General features: G+C 47.8%; 1 protein-coding gene across 1 annotated transcript in view; it reads left to right on the top strand.

The window, feature by feature from the left end:
• The first annotated feature begins 513 nt into the window (after positions 1 to 513).
• The window catches only part of SHB (SH2 domain containing adaptor protein B), a 150,404-nt gene continuing 128,883 nt past the window's right edge, over positions 514 to 22,034 (top strand). The window contains exon 1 of the mRNA XM_073345717.2: positions 514 to 1,700. Coding sequence (XP_073201818.1) covers positions 1,170 to 1,700 — 531 coding nt within the window. The 5' untranslated portion in view covers positions 514 to 1,169. The remainder of the gene's footprint in view (positions 1,701 to 22,034) is intronic.

Below are 22,034 nucleotides of genomic sequence, written 5' to 3'. Positions count from 1 at the left end.
GGTGGCTTCTTACTGTTTCCCTCAGGAGATCTATTCCATAGAGCTCACTGCTCTCTCCTCCTGGTTTTCATCATTTTGCTTCAGCCCATGTTTGGTGCCCAAATTGTTTGCTTGTGTCTGAGTTTGGCCTGCGAGTGCATTGAGGGCAGGGTCGCTGTCTGCCTTTATGTTTGGCACAGTTTGGCGCAATCAGAGCTCAATACATAAAAAGCTCTCCCCGGCACTGTCTTTATTTCACCGGGAGCGGATTCCCCGGGTCCTTCTCCGCACACTCCCCGGGAGGAGAGGCCTGTGAGAGTCCGGGGCGTGTAGGAAAGTGGCGCCTGGGTGACCTTAGCCCTACAGACCAGCCCGAATTGTAACGAAAGCGCCGAGCACGTGTAAGCGGGACACGCGTTCAATGGTGCGCGTCGGAGGCGCTGGGACACGTGTTGAAGCAGGGAGCCCTCCCTGCGGCAGCCGGGCGCATTGTCCATGGGCTCGGCGAGGTGCGCTGCGGCTGGGGTAGATCAGAGCCGTCACAGCCTGTCCCCAGCGGGAAGCACCAGGACCCGTCCCGCCACCGGAGCGCCCGGGCTCGGCGAGCGGAGCCCGGGAGCCGGTGAGGGCTGGGGGGGAGCCGGCGCCGCGGGGAGGCTGAGCGGCAGGAGCGCAGGGCGCTCGGCGAGTGGCTGGGGCAGGAGGCGCAGCTAGTCCCCGGGCCGAGCCAGGGCCGGGCCACGGAGCAAGTTCCCCGCCTCCCCGGCACCTGGGCCGGCCCCTCCCCCGGCCCGGGATAGGCAGGGGCCCCCTTGCCGGGGGCGGGGGAGTCTCCGAACAGCCGCGTCCCCGCCTCCCCGGTGCGTGCTGAGGTCAGGCCGGGCGGGCGGGGAGCGCGGCGCAGCAGAGCCGGGCTGGGGCGGCTGGCAGCGGGGCAGCAGCCGGAGCGGAGCAGGAGGCTCGCTCGCTGCCCGGAGCGGGAGCCGGGGAAGCGGCGCTGCGCGGCGGTGCCCGCGGGGAGCCCCCGGCGCCGGGAAAGTTGCGCGCGGGGCAGGAGGCGGCCCCCATGGCGGGGCAGGGGCAGCCGCGGGCCGGGCGCGGCGGTGGGCAGCACCCCTGAGCGCCGGGCAGCGCCCCGGCCCGGCCCCCCGTGCGCCCTCCCCATGGGCGCTGCGCCCTAGCGCCGGACCATGGCCAAGTGGCTGACCAAGTACTTCAGCCTGGGCAACAACAAGGCCAAGAGCCCCCCGCAGCCGCCGCGGCCCGACTACCGGGACCGGCGCCCCGGGGCAGAGCTGCTGGCCGCGCACCGCCACACCGCGCCCCGCCACCTGTGCGACGACCCCGGCGAGCTGCTGCGCGCCTACCGCGCCCAGAAGGAGCGCGACTTCGAGGACCCCTACAGCGGGCCCGGCTCGTCCCTGCGCAAGCTGCGCGCCCTGTGCCGCCCGGAGCCCTGCGCGCCCGAGGAGCCGGCCGCCAAGCCCCCCTCGGCCGCCGGCTCGCCGCACCTCTTCCGCAGCCAGAGCGAGCGCCGGCCGCCCACCCCGCCCGACGGCCGCTACCTCTCCCCCAAGCACCGGCTCATCAAGATCGACAGCGGCTGCGAGGGCGGCACGGCCGCGGCCATCACCTGGAGCCCGCCCGGCGGCGCCGCCAAGAAGGGGGGCAAGTGCCCGGAGCCGCCGGAGAGCAGCGCGCCCTCCGCCAAGCCGGAGAAGGTGAGCGAGCCGCTGGGCGTGGGCGGGGAGTTAGCCGCCCAGGGCGGGCGGGACAGCGCCTAAGGGACCGGGCGGCCTGCGGACGTGCTGGGTCTCGGGGCGGAAAGGGCAGCGGTCCCCGAAGCCCGAGGCTTGGCAGGGCTGGGACCCGCGCCGGGGCTGGGCAGTGTGCAGCGGGCACCCAGCTGCCCTGTCTGCGGGAGCCGGAGTGACACCGGTTCTGCACACACCTGCCCGGCATCTTGGAGACGCAAGGTGCGAAGTGCTTGAGGGGAGACCAGCTAGGGGGGCAGGTTGTTTCTTGGTCAGGGGCCTGGCCTCCCTGGGCACCGCTAGGCTCCGACTTGGTGCGTGCAGAGGGTGGCTCAACTGCTTTCTCTGACCAAATCAAAGAACAAGATCTGATGCCATCATGTGTCAGACGGGGGGAAGGAAAAGAGAAAGGAGAGGTGTCCAGGTCAGTAAAGGGGGAGAGATTTTTAATCTCAGTATTGCAGGGAATAAGATTTGGAAAAGAGAAAAAGAACTGTGGGTCAGGCACTCCAATAACCAGAGTAGTCAAAGGAGTGTAACCCCAGCGACTTGGTCTTGGCACTGGGAGCTGGCAGGTGTTAGCCAGGTTGCTAGGAATGCTGAGGGTACCTCCCCGCCTGTTCTGTTACGGTCTGTGATTTTATGTCACCAATGCATCAAACATCAGAAAGCTAGTGAAGCTTTTTACAGGTTTGGCTGTGACCTACTTTTCCTGATATTCAATCCATCTCATTATTTTGTCTTCAGATATGAAAAGTGATTTATGTGCTAGAAGCAGGAGATTTCTTGGGTTCGCTCATTTGCATTTTCCCCGAAGATGCTCTCTGGAAATGATTTTGTGATTTAAGTTATGGGTGCTGACGATGTAACTTTTTGGCATCTGTTCATAGGGAAAGCCGTGTACATCACCTGCTTCCTTCTGCATGTATTGCTGATCTTTCTGTAGGCAGTCGTACTGAACAAATTACAAAAGTTGATTTTAAGAGTAAGGCAAATGGTAGTGAGATTGCTTTTGAGACTGTTTATTTAAGGGAAACTTGTGCCCAGTGTTTGGAGAGGCTTTTTAAAAATATACATTCTCTTCCATACAACTGAATTATTTTGCTGGTCACTACTGACTTCTGGCGTGGGTGCTAGAATATAAGAATACCTGACCAAGATGTGATTCAGCACGTGAGGTTCGCTCCATATGTCTGTCACTGACTGCGATGAATTTTATGGAAGGGCTGCTTTTAGTCACTTATGTCAAAATGTAAATAGACACTCTATGGTGATGAGCACCATAGAAGTGCCAGTAAATGAATGGGAGGGGAAGTTCAGTGGCAAAGGTGAAGCAGAGATTAAGGTTGAGTAAAGTCCCATTGATTACGCCATATCTTTTGGTGGTTTGTGCAAGAGACGGCACAATACTGAAACAGACTTCAGTGCTTGAGGCTCAACTGTAAATAGTTTGCTTTCTTCTCACAGCAGTGGTTCCCAAACTTTGACAACCTCTGAACTCCTTTCACTAAAATGTCAAGTCTCGTGAACCCCCTCCTAAAAATGAATATTTCTAGGGATTTTCTCTTTTACCTGTGTATAAATGATAAAAGCAGTGATCTTGGAAATATAAAATTTGTTTTTGACATGCTTATTACACACTATTTATTATTTATCATTACAGTATTTTTATTACATTGTTACTGTAATTACTGTATTACATTACAGTATTTTTATTACATTGTGAAAATGGCAACACTCTTCCAAGATAAATCATTGTATCATTTTGAGTTAAGCCTGTTTATAAGACAAGGCTCCTATGTTTCATCAAGGAGTATCCGGTGTAAAACAGCATCAAGGTATTTAAGAAGCCAACTCAATGAGTTCCTCCCACACAAGCATTCAGGTCTTGAGCAGTCCAGGCAAACAACACACGTTACAACAAAGCTTAAACTTGTTCTTCATAATAATTTAAAAAACAATAATAGCTGCCTATTTAATTTTAAAAACAGCAAAACATATCCACCTCCTTTTCCATTTCTTATAAGGAGTCTTGAAGTTTAAATCTCCTCAGTGTGATAGATAGGCTTGCTTTGATCTGCTTAGCTCTTGGCAGTCCAGGGGCTCCGGGCTGCCCGTCCCTAGGGAAAGCTCTGTCCATCATTAGGGAATTTTTTCCCCGAGAACCTCCTGTAACATTTCACGAACCCCAGTTTTGGACCCACTGCTCTACAGGTACGTACCAAGCACTGCAAATACTAGACCATCTATGGAGAAATCATGGTGGCCTTTGTACAGGGAAGTAGTATAAATCATTTAAAAGTGAAGCAGGTATCCCTGCTTTTATTATCCTGATAACCATAGTCTAGTTTTCCCTTAGCGCAGTAGTGACTAGTTTTTTAATTCAACGGTAGCATACTCTGGAGCGTACAGGAGAGATTAATGTAACAGTAGGTTCATATAATCTAAATATTTGCTGGATATTATCAATTTAAATTGGGTAAGTGTGTGCATGTTTAGGCATATGACCTGGTTGAATTGAATAGTAACACATTGCCATGAAGATTTAAATGAATAAATGATATTCTGTCCTAACCTAATTCCAAATAAATCAAGTTGTCAGGATAAAATAAGATTAAAACTCCAAGATATTTATTGTATTGTCAGTCATATGTAGTCACTGACTGGAAACACTTCTTTTCAAGGAAGTGAGTGATTTAAAGTTATTAATTCTTATTTCACTTCTCCATAGGCCGCATGGCTTGAGAGCTGTATTTGAAAGTGGCATGCCCCAGGCATCTCCTCCTCTGGGGCATGTATATTCAGAAAGTACCTGCCTAGAGGGCATATGCAATACATAATAGTTGCTCATTGGGCATGAATTTCTAAAAATCACGTGACCGTCACAAGCAAAATCATTTTACTCAATTTTAAACCCTACTGGAGCAAATTTTTTTTTTTTTTTTTTTTTTAAATAGCAGCTTCTAAATCTGCAGCCATGGCAGCCTGTTAGAAAACATGTACAGTATTTACCCATTAGATTGGAACAACTCAGGGAACTGCTCTTTTCAGGTCTCTACTTGTTTTGAGGCTACATGCTTTGTTAAACAAAACAAAAACCCAACCATCGTTGGTTAAAAATAGTTTGGATAAGCAGTTAAAGGCTCTTAAAGTAGCATAATGCCAAAAGTGACTTGATTGTTGGATGGACTCTTCCCAAATCTCCGTTATCTCTTTTCTGCTTTATATAAGTGTGTGAGAGAGAGACAGAGAACACAAACTCTACTTAGCATTTTGAAAAACAAAACTGGAACCAGACCATGGCTGTGGTGTGAAAGCCATATATACTTGACTATTTTTGCCTGAGTAGTGTTGGTCTTGTTTCCTGCTGTGATGGCTCATCTCAGTCATGAACAGTAATGTACCTGGTCTCACGGGGGGGAAAAGAAAAGTGCCAGATATAAGTTGTCCGACTTCCTCTGACTCTAAGTGTGTGCTCAGACGGTATATACACATACATGGTACCAGGCGAATATTCCACATAATAGGATTTGGAGGTTATTACTGACTTTTCAGTGTTCCAAGAAATCCAGCTATAGACTGTGGACTCAACCCAAACAATGAAGCTTTCCTGTTTGGTAACATCAGATGATATTTCTGTTAACTTTCGTGGGAGGCGTTAATTTCCTGAACACTGACTTTCTCAGCTATAGAACAAAGAGGAACTACATAACTTTCCAGCTGAATTATTTGCTTCCCCTCAGTTGTGGAAATGAGAAAACTCTGGCTTTTCCATTACTCTGACAAGCAGTGGAAGGGCCTGGAAAGTTGGCCCAAAAGACAGGGAGTCACTCTTTCTATGAAATACTCTTTAGAATCTTAAGTTCAGCACAAGATTCTCACAGGTATTGGTTGACTTTTTACTAATATTTATGTTTCAGTGTCTAAAGATCTCAGTTGGTGCTGGGGCCCCCTGGGTGACAGTGTGATCTACTCAGTAAGGCACTGGGCCATGGGAGTTGGGGAACCTAGGTTCTCTTTCCAGCTCTGGCACTGATGTGTTGTGGGACCATGGGCTGGTTAGTTCACCTCTCTGGGCCACTGTTTCCTTGCCTGCTCTGTCTGTCTTGTCTGTTTAGATTGTCAGCTCTTTGGGGCAGGAACTGCCTCTCGTTATGTGTTTATAGCAGCTAGCACAATGGGGCTCTGATCTTGGCTGAGGCCTCTAAGCGCTACTGTAATACAAATAATTTGTTAAGCACTAAAGAACAAGCACTCAGGAGACATGATTCTCTGCCCCAACAAACTTGCAATATTCCCAGATAACCAAGAAAAAGCGGCATTCTGCATAGCTCCAACCAAACATATGGCTTTACTTTACGCTTTTTGCTTTAACAGTAACACAAAGTGTCATAAATCTACTCATGTGTTAAACTGTCTCATACATTAGACGTCAGTAATTGAGCTGTGCAGTGGGTATAGAACAGAGCTTTAAAATGAATGTAAACGCACCCCAGGAACCCAGTGCCATTGTGGAGTCCTGGCCCTGACAGCATGTGGCAAAGCTTACTGTGTGATGGCCTGTTCGTGAGCCTTATGAAATATGTTTAAACCAATGGAAAACCCGCTGATCTGGCCCAGAGCAATGGTGGGGCAAAAATGAAACCTAAATACTATTGTCAGCTGGAGCCTCTTGTGCTGTGAAGTGCCTTGTTTGCTTTGTAACTGTTTAGTATCTGTCTTGCACTGCAGATGGAGAGGTACTTAGGAACCTAAGAAGGTTACTAGGCTGTGACTGTAACTTTTGGAAATAGTGGTGGGTTTTTTCTTTTTGAACTTGAGACTCCTCCCCTACATAAAGCTCGTAAAAGCAAATCCATTAGATGCTGATGCAGTCAAAATATTAGTTCCTGCAGGAATATCTGACACGATTTAGTTAACACAAAATCAAGCTGATCCCTCACTGGCTGTCAAAGTTGCATGCACATGTTTGATGTTGTGACTGGCGACAGTCTGTGACTCAGAGGTATCTGAAGAATCAAAGCTGGTGAATTTGGGGAAAGAGTCTTACAAGGAAAAACATCATGGAAGTGAAACCGTGGGAATCAACTGTTAAAATATCTAGTAAATGCATTGTGGGTATGCAAACCTGCATGCTCCAGAGACTCTCACATCTAGTTACTTCTGTGGGAATTCCATCTGGGTATTTCAGGACAAAACTGGGCCCAAAGAGCTTAGTGTACGTACTGGGCTTTTTTGCTCAAAGCGGTAGTTGCCATGGTACTTATTTCCTAGAACTCTTTGAGGTGGAATTGAGAGGGCCTGATTCATCTCTATCTTGCACTTTGTGTCTTCAGGTAGGTGTGTGCAAAATGGGGATGAAGCATATCAGTAGCATCCTCCCCTGGTGGGAACTTTCACACACCGTCGCCTTCACCCTCTTCCACAGGACAGCGCAAGGTACCATGCAAGAGAGAATCGGGCCCAGAATGTCCACTTCTATTTAAGGCGGGCTTTTTTTAAAAGCTTACGTTTGGTTGCATTAATTAAACTTTGAGTACAGATTGTTTAAAGCGACTAAGCCAAAAGCGCTCCTCTTCCTTTTAAAGGTCTGAGTGGTTTTCCTCCCTAAGATCATCTCAGGTTTCAGACTGTGGAAAAAGTGTTTGTTTTAATCACTGTTCTCGTTTCGTAACAAATAACTTCCTGCACAGTCTCCTCTGCATTAGCCATGGAATGCAGTGACACATAGCAGGTGCAAGACTTGCTGCCAAAGAAGTGGGTGTATTTGATGGCATAATAAATACTCTTAGTCTGAGGGGGCAGAGCAGAAATGCAGGTGGGGCGCACAAATGCCACATGGCAGCTGCTGGGTGGCAGGGCTCTATATCTGAATGCCAGAGCCTCGCTGGCACAGTTGGCTGCATTCTCTCCCAAGTTTTGAGGAAGGTATGTCTCTCTGTTCGTTTGCACCCATGCTGCTTCATGTGGCCAACAACATATTGCAGCATGAAGAAAAACGTTTTATTTCGTTCTAAAGAACACCGGACGCACAGGCTAAAAGTTATGTGCAAGATGGCTTTGTTGTTTTGACCAGGACAGTTTCATATATTTCAAGCAAGATGGGGATATTCTGTCTGAGCCTTTAATCTGGAATTAGTGATCCTAATATAATATTCCTGTTCAGAGTGGTGATATTTTTTTAAATGTTTTTAAAATATTTTTTTAAATGAGATTTCTTTGACACATTCTTAAATATTTCCGGTTTCTTCCTTGCTGTGTAAAGTATCAATCTGTCTTTTGTGGACTCATTGCACGTAAGAAATTAAAACAACCAAAAATGGGTCTACTGTACCTGGTGATGAAGTGGTGTAATTGATACTAGTATTTAAACAGGCTTGAAAGTTGTAGGATTGCTGTGTACAAGAGGCATGTAGATTTTGAAGGACAAAATACGAGTATGTTCTTCTACGGTGCCTCTTATCTGAAGATCTGTAAGTACTTCACAAATGTTGAATTGTAACACTTGTTTGAGCATGTGTACACACACACAGGTGTGATTATTCTAGTGACAGGCCAAGTACAGCAACTGTCTAGCATTGGTCAGCAATCCTGCCACAGTCCAAGGGAGAAGTATCTCCACTTAGAATGGTAAGGGGCTATCCATAGGCAGAATGTAAGTATCTGCCGTGGACTTACCCTGGGAAGAAGTGCCATGCCATAGGATGATATGGTGAGGGGTTATACTATACATTCCTATTGACAGACTGCACGCTGGACCATCATGGAACCCCTGTTCAATGCTGACTCAGTAAAATGCCACCCATGAAATAACCATCATCTAGCTAGTCCTCTGAGATCTCCCCTCCAAGCATTGGCCCACCCTGACTGCTTGGCTTGTGAGATCTGTTCAGATTACAGCCAGGAGGGTAAGGTTGGTGGACAGTAGTCAGGGGAAGCTAGCATAGGAAAGGAAGAGGAGAATTTGTAGGTTGGTATGCATTTTTCCTTCAGCATTCCAGTATCCTCCGTTTTTCTCCGATTACGAAATACCATGTTGTAAGCACTCACTACTCATGGAAACTTTCCAGTCAAATATCTTCAATATAGCCCTGCGCACATCAGCAAACTCTCTTCCATAAATAATTGAGGGTACCGGTAACCTGAGAATCAAATGAATTACTTGAGAAGTTAGAGTAATAAATGCCATGGATAGTGCATCTTCAGTGTCCCTGACCACCAGGCCTGTTAATTACTTCTAACTGCTTGTATTTGATGTCTTGTGACACTGATTTCCTTCCCCCACCTGCCTTCCTTCCTTAATAATTGTAAGAATAGATTATTTCACATCATGCATCTTTTCCTCTTTCCGGTCCCTCATTCTGTCTGCACCTATTTTGTCTCAAGAAATGGTGACTTCCCCACTGGTGAGCATGACCTGAAAGCCAGTTGCTTGGCTCTTTTGATCAAGAGCTCTCATGCTCTGGGTCATCATAAAGCTGTTTTTTTGGGAAATAACTTTTGATACTCTCTTGACTGCTGTTTTAAAACCAGAACAGCTGTTAGGTCTGAAGCAGTTTCCTTAGCAGTGAAGGGTAAAACTGGAAAGTTTGTGGCTTGAGCATTGCACATTTCATCACCGCAGTATCTGAGCATCTTACAACAACCTGTGTGGTATGGGAATATTATCTCTATTTTTCCAGGCTGGGAACAGAGCTGCAGAGAGGTCAGAAGAAGTCAGGGTCAGATTGGGAAGAGGCCCAACTTCTCCTGAGTGCTTCTTGCTTTTTGGGCACCAGTGTTCTTGTAAGGTCAGGTGACCAGATGTCCTGTTTTTAAAGGGACAGTCCTCTTTTTTGGGACTTTTTCTTATATAGGCGCCTATTACTCCTTACCCCAGGTCCCGTTTTTTCACAGTTGCTATCTGGTCACCCTATTGTAAGGTCAAGTTTATGTTCTGAAGGTGGTGCTTTTTCTATCAAAAAGACTGAGCTGAACCTAGGTGTGTCCACCCTTCCTTGGCAGTAAGACACCGGCCAACCTCCTAAACCCCCATAACAAGGGTGATTCTATTTTTTGTTCACTACTTAGGGCACGTTTACACTTAAAACACTGCATTGGCAGGGCTCCAGCGCTTTAATGAAGATGCTCGACACCGACAGGAGAGAGCTCTCCCGTTGCCACAGTTAATCCACCTCCCCGAGAGGCGGTAGCTGTCTGGATGGGAGAAGCTCTCCCTTCAACATAGCGCTGTCTACGCGGGGAGCTAGGTTGGTATAATGACATTGCTCAGGGATGTGGATTTTTCATACTGCTGAGTGATGTAGTTGTACCGACATACGTCTGTAGTGCACAACAGCCCGTAGTGGGGAGCGTAATGCATTAATGTCTGTGACGTGCTCTGATTGTGTAGTGATAAGTGTTACAGAAAAACCTCCAGAAAATAAACTTGATTCAACCACAGTTGGTTGAGTTGTCACTTAGAGCGATGTGGTGAGCAAAATCTAGATCTTTCAGTGCTCTCTTGTTGAGCTGTACAATTCCTGTGTTGTATCTGTCTGTGCTTTTTCTCATGATGAAGTCAGTGGCGATGTCGAACAGGAGAGGTGAGATTATATTCTAGTTTGGCACCAGTGTCTAGGGTGAACCATTCCCTCAAGCCTGCGTGTACTTTCTGTGCGTGCTGCATCGCAAAAACAATGGGGTTAATTCGTTATGAAAAAATATATCTAATGAGAACCCCAGCAACTCCCCATTCAAGCTTTACTTGAGAAGGCAAAGGAATAGTAGAGAGGAATCTTCATGTACCTTGGCAGTAAAGTGTAAGCCAATGAGAATATCTGGAAGGGAATAATGTCATGAATTGGCAACGTGGCAACTGCATTCCCCAGCTTACACAAGATTGGGTGTACAGACAATCTGCTATTTTAATAGTGTGTCAGGAGGATGTTAAACAGTAGCTACAAAACTTCAATATTTTTAAATGAGCAAGTACAGATAACTTGCAGCCAAGATTTTTAAAAGAACTGGCTGAGCAGCTGGCTGGATTGTTAATTTTACAAAGCAAACAGCTATGTAAAATGGTAGCTATTAAATGGAATGAATTTGTAACCGATACTGAGATTTGTTAACTTTGGAGATAAGTAGTTGTTAAATGCTATGCAGAAAAGAAGATGAAGACAGGTGTTAAGAATGAGGCCCAAGCATCTGCTATAGCAGGCATGCCATTGGGCAGCTGGAGAAACATGCACAAGGGGCCTACCAAAATAATCTCTCCACCAAACAGTATTTAGAGAGGGAAAAGTTTTGGGCTTCAACAACACAGAGAGTGACACAGGCCAGACAGCATTGGTGGAGCCTTGTTTGTGCCCTAAGCTATGTCTGATGGATTCAGAACAACCAGTAAGTCTGAGCTTCAGCTTGTGGAGGAGAAAAGGACCTTTTGGTGTGGGTGTGTGTGAACTAATCTGTGTTTGCAGAGAACGTGACTGGGTTCCATCTCCAAACGGCGAGGCAGTGCTTTGTCTTTCATGGGTGATGTTTTGTCACAAGTGAAAAGGATGAAGCAGCCCAAAATCGTTTTTTTGACATGAAATTAAAGAATGCAATGGGGGCAGAGGGGGAATGTTGGGTCACATGGTGGTGATCTGGCTGCAATCTGAATGGTGGTGTTGTGGGCCATTGGAGGAGATCATTTAGACTTCTGCTCACAGAGCGTACATGTTGCTGGAGATTGCTTGACCCATGGCTTTTAATGCTATCTTATGTACTGCAAACCAGTCTGCAACTAGCCCCTTTTGTGTGATCCTCTCTTAAGGGTCTGGTGTGAGTGCCTTGCTTGTGGATGCCAGCTGCTGTAATAAGGGTACCGTAGGTGACTCTGTCTCCTGTTCCTGCTGCCAGATTGCTGCCCTGGTACGGCAGTAAGGTTTCCCCACAAATGCCGAGCTTCAGGAGCAGGGTGTAAGTCCTTCGGAGCTCTTGGGATGGCACTGTTCAGCCAAGAGTAGATGTGTGGTGCTCATAACTATTTGCTGGGTCGGTCTCCTGGATCCTTCTCGCTGAGGACCTCCCTCCGTTGGAATGGGTTGCAGCGGGTCAGTTTGCCCCTGGAAGCTGTGTTGGCCTGTCCCTATCACACAGTGAACGTGTGCGTAGCCTGCCCTAGTTATTGTTTTAACTGATTTATTGGATAATGGCTTGGATCTCTCTTGTGCTTGCCCACTCAACCACTGTGTGGATCAGGCTATGCAGTTGCCCCTCTCTGTGACCAGGGATCCCAGCGGTGGCTTAGCAGAGCATTGGGCTGCTAGGGAGAATGCAGCAGCCTGTGGTCCTGCCTCTACAGGCATAGACTGGTCTAGAACTCTTCCAAAACTCTCTAAGCTTGGCTTCTAGCTTCTCAGATCCGAGGTCCGGGAGGGGGGTTCTGAATACCCCAGCTGATGATAAACTTCTATCTTTAATGACTCTCCTTCCCAGGGAATTGTCACAAGGAAAGGCTAGTAATGTGCTCTTCTGCCTATTTACCTAGCATTAAGGAACCAAACTTACTGGCCCAGATGAGCGTGCTCTGTAATATCGGGTATCGGCTACCATTTCTTTGTATCCTCGTTCTCGTTCAGTCTCCTCCACACAACCTTTGCTCTGCCCTAGGATTTGTCTGTTTGGTAGCACAGCTGAAATTCATTAGCCAGCAATGGGTTAACGAGCAGGCTCTGACTGCAGAGAACAAATAGCTCCTTATTGCTACTTGCAGCTCAGTTTGTGCACTCTGACGTACTTGGGCACTTCTTGCTCGCTCTCGGATGGATTTGTGCTGGGTAGTACCCATTCTCTCGGGAGTAAAGGATGAATGCAGAGGTGCGCTCTACCGTGTTAATGGGTAAGTCCTGATGAAATTCTGCACTCTCAGGCTGATGGGTGCAGGTGACAACATTGTTTGAGGTTGGGGAGGAAGGACAAAATCTACCCCATTTTCATTCCTGGTGCTTCTTCCCGGACAGCAGTACTAAAATTCTTATGCGGCTGCAGTTCTACTTGTAGATACATTAACGCTTTCTTTAATATGCAGTGTTCTGTGCCTAGGTTATTCAGTAACTTCTGTTTTCAGCAGCCTCTGACTGTGTTAAATGCTCAATGTATCTTATGCCCTAAGCAGGCTTCAGATATAGGTTTGGAGCAAAATCAATTTGGCCTTGTTACGACTGGCTTTTGTTTCTTTCCTTCTACCTCTAACAGAGCCACATTCTGAAAGAGTCCTCAAAGGAATTCAGTAATGATGAAAACTGCAGCCAGCGGTTTAGCCTCCACAACAGGGAGCTTGCTGACGGCAGGTTTTTAGAATAGCCCTTTAAATTTTAGCTGGAAAGCCAACAAACCGCTATTACCCAACAATTAAATTGCCAAGAGCCACGGTTGGGCTCTGAGTGCTTCAAATGGTTTTTGTGGATTTTCATCTTAATTTCTTTTTAAATTACTATTGTGAGTCACTCTTGGGTTTTTCTGAATATTTGTAGTCAGAAATAACAGTAAACCATTGTCCCTTTGATATAGCTGTCAGGAAGTGCAGCGTTTGGTTGGTGACAACAGGTTTTCAGCTCTGAGACTTCTCTTGCTTTCAGATGCATTTTCCTTGTGTTTCTAAGTTGCATTCACTTGCACTCTGAAATTTCGTCAGGGTGACTTTCGTCGCTTGCCTTTTCATATGGTGCTTCTAAACTTAAGGATGCAAAGCATGTCACTAACTACGTATACAGGAGTCATGTTGCCCCCTGCTGTATTCCATCACCTCTGATGTATGATGTGTAACCGCTCACAGCACCATGACGGAGTTCCTGATGGGGAAAAGTGAAGGGAGAATGTGTGTAGACATAATATATTATTCGGCTTCAAAATAGGTAACTGCTTGCTCTTACGAGAAGTGCCCTGATCTATTAAGATCTTGTATAGACAGGAACTAAGCTCTGATTCTCATTGAAAATACAGTACTACCAATAACACAAAGCCTAACACACCCCAGGCATGCTGGAGGTACTGGTGTGTAACTCTCGCTCGGCAGTAAGAGCGCTCGCTAGTGAGCTTACAATGCTATTGCAGCAATTCTCCGATCTGAGGACTAACCAGGCCTGACCTTGCCAAGCTCGTGAGATCTGAGAAGATCACAGCCCACGGTGGCATGGCTGTAGGTGAAAATGTAACTTCTCTTGCAAAGCATCTCAATTGATCCTGGCACAACAATGTTCAGAGAGCACTTTAAAGGAATGCATACCCTCCAAGCATGCACATTTGTTAATTAGCCTGTCTCTACTTTCTACAGGTATAGGAAAGAAATTCCAGTTGAAGTTCTTCTGCCCACATCTGCTCTGAGACTCCCAGTGCAATGTGCACTGGTGAGAAATCAATGTTTGCTTTTTGAAAACGCTGCCTTTTGAACAAGGATCTCTGTGTCATGGGGAGAAGTGTTTGTGAAAGTGGGTCTGCTTGCCCCACTCTAGCATGCAGTGTGGTGAGGGTACCTTGGTGTGCTCACATGGCTTTCACACCTTGTGGCTACTCAGTAAATCCTCTGTGCCATTGGGAGGCAACCGGAGATCAGATACAGCGAAGAGGGGATGGTAAGTGAAAGTTTGCCAACACCCTCTGTGTGCCTATCTCCTTTCCAAGCCCCCCTGCAAAGGAGGGACTTGGCTATAGCTGATGCTGGGCAGATGAGCTGGAGTCGAGCCAGAGATCTCCTGCAGCAGGTTTCTAAGAAATAGTCACTTTGCAGGCAGTTTAAATCCTAAATCTCCTCTGTGAGGATTTGCTGCAGCTGGCAGCTATGTATGAACCGCTAGGTTTAGTGAGTTCTCAATAGTAACAAAGAAAATAAGTTAACGGAACCTTGCAGGCCTTTCTAATCCCTTCTCCCCAGAACTGCCAAAGGAAACGGCTTTAAAAAGTATGTGAAGTTCAAATAACTGAGACTGATTCTTCTCAGTGGAGAAGATGAAGTGAAGGATCTGAATTAGTGACTGGAACCTGCTGGAGACTATTCTCCTTTGGCATCTTAGCAAAAAATTTCCGAGACTGGCTCTGGGCCTGCAGAGCTCTACTTCAGGAAGAGATCTGTTTATCTCCGGTACTCATCTGCCCCCCAGTCACTGCAGTGTCACGGAGCCTCAGGATCTTTATTGTATTTCTCCTCGCAGCACCCTAGGGGCAGGGCAGGGCCGACATCTACATTGGACAGCTGGGACCTGAGGCATAGAGAGGCCAAGCGACTTGCCCAGGGTGACACTGGAAGTCAGTGGCAGAGCAGGGTCTTGGATCCAGGCCTTCTAAGTCTAGGCTAGTGCCCTGACCACTGGTCCATCCATAAGAACCTAAGAATGGCCATACTGGATCAGACCAAAGGCCCATCTAGCCCAGTGTCCTGTCTGCCAACAGTGGCCAATGCCAGGTGCCCCAGCGGGAATGAACAGAACAGGCAATCATCAAATGATCCATCCCCTGTCACCCATTCCCAGCTTCTGGCAAACAGAGGCTAGGGCCACCATGAGCAATTAAGAAATGAAGGGGTGTGTGATCTGAATTTGGGTCCCAAGCTCTTTGCTGAGGGCCCTGGGTTAGCACGGGATGAGGCTATCTTGTGACTTCCCACCCCCACCTCCCCAAAAACTAAAACTACTGGTTCCAGGGCTCCAGAGAGTCCCATCTGGCCCAGCACAGTGGAAAGAAATCCCCTGTTAGCATGGGCAGCTGGTGATCCGGCCGTTGGGTGGGAGACTAGCTCCTGTCGCCTCCCATCCCCCTCCCGCGCAGGAGCCCAGAGCACCTCCATCACGGCCCCAGCACCAGCCACCCCTAGTCCCTGCAGGAGGCCAGCCCCAACCAGCCTGCGCCAGGGCAGAGCTCAGGGAACTGCAGGAGGGGTTCTGGGGATGGAGCATGGACAGGGCCATGCCAGGCTGTTTGGCACAGCCTCCCCCAGGCTACGCTACCTGCCACCCATGCCTGTTAGCAGGGTGCAGGAGTGGGTTTCGGGTGAAGAGTCTAACTGGGGAGTCCTAGTGGAGCCTTTCCACTAAGCCAGAACAGCGAGCTAAGCTCTGAGCTGCCGAGGCTGAGCAATACAGTGAAGTGTCCTGACTTGACTTCCTTAAGGGTGGGAGTTGAAAATGAATCTGTAAGAGACAGTTTGCTCGTTAAGATGTTGCCGGAGGCAAAGTTGCACAGGGACTAGGTGCCGCCACTGCACTTTAGGAGACCTCGGTACAAATTCTTCCTTGGCTCACCCGTGAAAATGAGGTAGGTGCTCTAGTCTTATTCCCTAGCAAACCTTTGCTTATACGCTGGGAAACTGCCACGCAACTTCACGTGCTTGCCAGTGCCTGCTCCAGGGGCCATGGACTGAAACAGCAGGGTATTGCGGGTCAGAACCCAAGTTCCTGGTCTGAGCTGCGTGGGGAAGTTCGCCCAGGATCTGCTCCTGCTAGCACTGTTAGTCAGTTTCGCTGTCCCAAGCCTGACCTAGGCCTGGTGTGCTCTCCTAAAGAAATAATCAATCTGCCTGAGTCAGCTGTTCCAGGAGCCGCTCCTTCTGCGGTAGCAAGAGCTGCAACTGTGTGAAGGGGGCAGAAGTGTGGGAGATAACTAAGGGGGGTGGGGGGGACTTACCCCGAGCTGCTGGAAAATCAAGGCTTTTGATTTCAACAATTTCCACCCCACCATCAACTTCAGCCTGGACCAATCCACACAAGAGATCCGCTTCCTGGACACGACAGTGCTAATAAGTGATGGTGACATGAACACCACCCTATACCGGAAACCTACTGACCGCTCTACTTACCTACATGCCTCCAGCTTCCATCCAGGACACATCACACGATCCATTGTCTACAGCCAAGCCCTAAGATACAACCGCATTTGCTCCAACCCCTCAGACAAAGACAGACCCCTACAAGGTCTTTATCAAGCATTCTTAAAACTACATTACCCACCTGGGGAATTGAGGAAACAGATTGACAGAGTGAGACGGGTACCCAGAAGTCACCTAGTCCAGGACAGGCCCAACAAGGAAAATAACAGAACAACACTGGTCATCACATACAGCCCCCAGCTAAAACCTCTCCAGCACATCATCAACGATCTACAACGTATCCTGGAAAATGATCCCTCACTCTCACAGACCTTGGGAGGTAGGACAGGCCTCGCTTACAGACACCCCACAACCTGAAGCAAATACTCACCAGCAACTACACACCACACCACAGAAACACTAACCCAGGAACCTATCCTTGCAGCAAACCCCATTGCCTACTCTGTCCCCATATCTACTCTAGCGACACCATTATAGATCCCAACCACATCAGCCACACCATCAGGGGCTCGTTCACCTGCACATCTACCAATGTGATATGTGCCAGCAATGCCTCTCTGCCAAGTACATTGGCCAAACCGGACAGTCTCTACGTAAAAGAATAAATGGTCACAAATCAGACATCAGGAACGGTAACATACAAAAGCCAGTGGGAGAACACTTCAATCTCCCTGGACATTCAGTAACAGATTTAAAAGTAGCCGTCCTGGAACAAAAAAAAGTCAAAAACAGACCTCAAAGAGAAACTGCAGAGCTACAATTCATTTGCAAACTTCACACCATTAATTTGGGCTTGAATAGGGACTGGGAGTAGCTGGCTCACTACAAAAGCAATTTTCCCTCTCTTCGTATTGACACCTCCTCCCCAATTATTGGGAGTGGACCACATCCACCCTTACTGAATTGGCCCTGTCAACACTGGCTCTCCACTTGTGAGGTAATTCCCTTCTCTTCATGTGCCAGGATATTTATGCCTGTATCTGTAATTTTCACTCTATGCATCTGAAGAAGTGGGTGTTTTTTTTTTTTTTTTTAACCCACGAAAGCTTATGACCCAATCAATCTGTAACTCTTTAAGGTTCCGCCGGACTCCTCGTTGTTTCTGTGAATACAGACTAACACGGCTACCCCTCTGATACAGGGCTTTTGTGAAATCTCTAGGTTGTGAAACTGGCCTTCCACCTGTGGCCGCTGTGATGTGTGACTGGAGCAGAACCACTGCCCGGTGGGGTGGGGCAGAGCAGCTGCTGCTGTGAGGTGAGAACGAGCCTGGTGCTGTTAGGGTGCCCGAGTGGGTTGCCATCCTGACTCTGGGGGAAGGGTGTGAGAGCCCCTGACAGGGCAGTGGGATCATGGTGCCGCTCCCTTCCTCTCCCACAGCCCTTTGGTAAGGTGGCAGGAGGGGCACCGCACACTGGGCCCTCTCGGCCTTGTAAGAGGATCTCTACATGCTTGGGTTGTGTCAGCAGGGGAGACCCCCATATGTGGGCCCTCAGCTAGAATGACACAGGGGGCTGCTGGTGCTGGTCTTCCAGCTGGCTGGGGCCCCACAGCTCCTCAGCAGGCTGCTCCCTGTTTTCTGGGAGGGCTGGGGTCGGCCCCAGAAAAAGGGAGCGCTCCACCTTCCCTGCAGAGGCCTGTGTGTAGGGCCAGCTATCTGTCTGGGTGTGGAGGGCGGCGGCCCGGGTGGGCGTGTAGGGAGGAGAGCAGGGGGCATTAATTGATTGGTGCTTGGGGCTGATGCTGAGGCACAGAGCTCAGCCGGCAGGACACCAGGGTCCTCGGGCCAGGGAACTGGGAGTGTGGCTGGAAGGCTGGTGTGTTCTGGGCTGGCAGGGAGGCTCGGTCCTTACACAACACCTGTTAGCTTATGTTCCTCCAGCCCCGAAGAGAACCAGGAACCCGTTCACCTTTGTGCAGGCAGCACTAGAGAAGCTCTGCCCCTCAGAGCCCCACTGTTACTTTCCCTTGCCAAAGCCCCCAGTAGATGTAGAACTGCTCAAGACTGGGATGATCTCGACCGTGCTATAAGCTATGCTGTTAGCTCAGTAATTCTCAATGCCACTCCTTGAACCCAGGGCATGCGGGCTGTGACAGCCTGGCTTGTGGTGCTGGGATGGCTTCTGCCGGCCAGCTGCCTTGCTGCTGGCACCTCAGGATGGCTGCTTACTGGAGCGCTCGTTACTGGTGGTGTACACACCCTTGGTTTTTGTCCTGACCTTTGTCTCTGCTTTGTAATGTTCAGTTTCTCACTCCAGGAATCCTCCAAGAGGAGCGTCCAGCAAGGAGAGGAGGGAGTGAAATCGGCCGCTGTGCTATGTTACACTGACCCAGTGGTGCTGGCTCTGGCCCTGTTTCGCTCGCTAGCCTCGCACAGGAAAAGCGTTCTGCACACCACAGCCATAATCCCTGCTGGCTCATTCCCCGGTCATTTAACCGTCACTGACGCTGGAAGCCTGGGGCAGAGCCTGCACTGAGGGACAGCTGTAAGCTCGCCAGGGATATTTTAAAGAATGTCTAATAATACAGAGGTGTGTCTCCATGGCTTAAAGACTTTATGCCATGCTGCTTTGTGTGGGGCCAACCCGTCTATTTAACTTCATAAGCCAGCTCAGGCATGAAGAAAATTGAGAGAGAGAGAAATGACAGCATTTCAGTCCAAATGGCAATAGTGCCGTGTGTGTGCAGTTAGAAACACTTGTTACGGAGTTCAGAAGTTCGAGCAAACGGGGATCCAGGTGAAGTAAATTAAATGCTGAAATTTTCCCAGGGAATGTGCAAAAACAGGTTGAAGCAAAAATGGGGTGTGCTTGGCTTCATATGTTGTAGCTGGAGAAAAGTCCAAACGCTATTTAAAAACCATTAGACGCATTTTGTGTTCACTAACTTGCACTGTGCTCTGTCTAAGAAGGAAGCACAGGAGTGACTGCACTTCCCTTGTTTAATGTAATAGGCATCACAGAGAGGAGCATGTTGAAATAAGAAATGTAATCGCTCTTACGTTGGAAATTTAGGCCTTCAGGTGCACTTGATCAAGCTATTTGAGAGTAAAAAGTATTGCAAAGAAAGCAAGTTTGTGTGTGTGTTTTCACATCCTGCGCCTTGTGTAGCCAGACTTCTAGAAAGGATGACTCTTTGATGGCTTTTGGTCTTTAAGAATATTGCTACATATTATCCCATGGCTACAGTGTAATTGGTGCTGTAGCTGCTAAATTCTAGGGTTATTTCCTATTACCGATGACATTGAAGTCTTACTGAAATAACTTCCGCACACACAGCATTATATAATGTTTTTATTTATGATGCTTCAGTGTAGATCAGTGTAGCTTCTGAACTCTTTTCTCCTGTCTTGCAGCTAACAAGAAGCATTGACGTTACCAGTGGGCTTGACGGAAAGTTCAGGACAGAGTTAAGGCATTGTCATTTGGGATTGTACCTACAATCCTTTGAAGTGCAGTTCTCATCTACTGTTTTTTCAGTGTATCCCTGGATCTTCTTGCTTCATGCATTTAGAGCCACATCATCTGACTTCAGTGACAAAAATAAAATGTCAATTGCTTTTTACACTCTTTTAGCTCTGTTGGCTCTGCAGGTTTGAGAGGGAGGGAGTGGGATTTTTTGACTCATGTGTGTGCAGCATCAGCAGATTTACTCACTAAGTTCCAGTTGTGGAAATCCCCTGAAGGAAGTGGGACTGTACATGTGGTGGTGTGGGTCTGACTTGGGCTGCAGACCCTCTAATACTGGGGTTTCGTGGTCAAACAGAAAAGAGCCCGGCTTGATTTTTGCAGCATCCAGGCTGAGTTTGCAGGGCTGACAGTAGTGTATGGAGAGGGATTTTATTTAGGCTATGTCTACACTACGCACCTTTTAGCGACACAGTTGTGCCACTACGACGTGCCGCTAAAAGGTGCGCAGTGTAGCTGCTCTTTGTTGGCGGGAGAGAGCTCTCCTGTTGACCAAACCCCCCCCCCCCCACACACACACACAAGCGGCGACAGCTTTGTCAGTGGGAGAACTCTCCCACCGACAAAGCGCTGTTCACACCGGTGTTTTTCCTTGGTTATTGATTGCCTGCGTTGTTTGGTGTAGTTAGTTCAGATGGGAATGGAGGTGTAAAGGATGTTGACACTTAATTGTTGGGATGCTGGGAACAGTACTTGGCTTGTATATCTCCTTTCTTTGTTAGCATCCAGATTCCTTTTTCCGTTTTCTCATTTCAGAATATTTTAAATGATTATCCCCGTAATAGCTGTAACTTGGCTATACTACACAATGCACTAAAATGCACATTGACTAGCACATTGTCACACGCAATACGGACTTGTGCTAGAAATGGTTGTTGGTGAACATTGCCAAAGCAGCTGGGAGTCTGACATCAACAAGAGGTTAATTGCAAATTAAAATAAAAGCCTCCTGCTCACTAAAGCATCCCATTCTGTAAGGTTACTAAAATTTAGTCAGCTGCTTGCCTAAACAAAAGGGCATCACACCTGATAAAGGACAATGGTCCTGAGTGGTCTCCGCTTCCTCTGGAATTAACAGGAGTGGAGGGTGCCTGGCATCTCAGAGGATCAAACCCATAGTTGCCAGACTTGTTGAAGTTTTAATAACACTTTATTAACCTATTTCTTTTGCAACAAGTTCATTTTAAATTGCAACCAAAAGATTTGCACATCTTAAAGGGAATGAATAGATGAGCTAACTTTCACTTTGTTTCACTCTCTACTTTTCTTGGGCTTTCTGGCTTCAGTTTTGTTTTTTCTTCTCTAGACAAACCAACGCTGCAGTTCCACATTCTGTCAGTTTTTGGCAATTATATGTGTGTATTTGTTCAGCTTCTGAAATATGGGACCTTGGCTATCAACCTGATGCCAGTTACGTGTGTAATTGACCAGGGTAGCATAAAGCTGACAGCTGGAGCTGCAGAACCTGGTATCAAGAGACACATTTTGGTGGTAGAATAGGAAGAAGAAGAATACACTCCAAAGCATTGGGGCCAAATCACGGTTTCCATAAATTTCATAAAATAAACTCCAGTGATCCAGACCATGGAAACTTACATATGATGTGGCCTCTACAGACAGTAGGGTGGTGGCAGGCATCGTATTGTAAAGCAGGGAATATAAGGATATATAATATAAAATAGAGTTGGGTGAGTCTGCTATTCTGGATGGAAAATTAATATAACCTGTTGGGTTCACTTAAATCTTGGGAGTCTACAAACATGAATCCAGCTCTTCCTTTAGAATTAAAGCTTATCCAGCAGACAGTCTCTGAAATTCTTAAGTTTAGAGTAAAGTTATTGTTATAAGTTTCCCATCAAGATTTCCTATCCCAAACCCCTACTATCATTTAAATCTCTGTACTTGATGATTATAAAAATAATCAGTGCAAATGTCAAAGGGATGTAGTCTCCTTGGAGACAGAGCCCCATCTGGATCAATTTCTAGCTGTGG

This window comes from Lepidochelys kempii, chromosome 5 (genome assembly GCF_965140285.1).
Source record: "Lepidochelys kempii isolate rLepKem1 chromosome 5, rLepKem1.hap1, whole genome shotgun sequence".
Classification (NCBI taxonomy): Eukaryota; Metazoa; Chordata; order Testudines; family Cheloniidae; genus Lepidochelys; species Lepidochelys kempii.
This window is presented reverse-complemented; position numbering and strand designations above follow the sequence as displayed.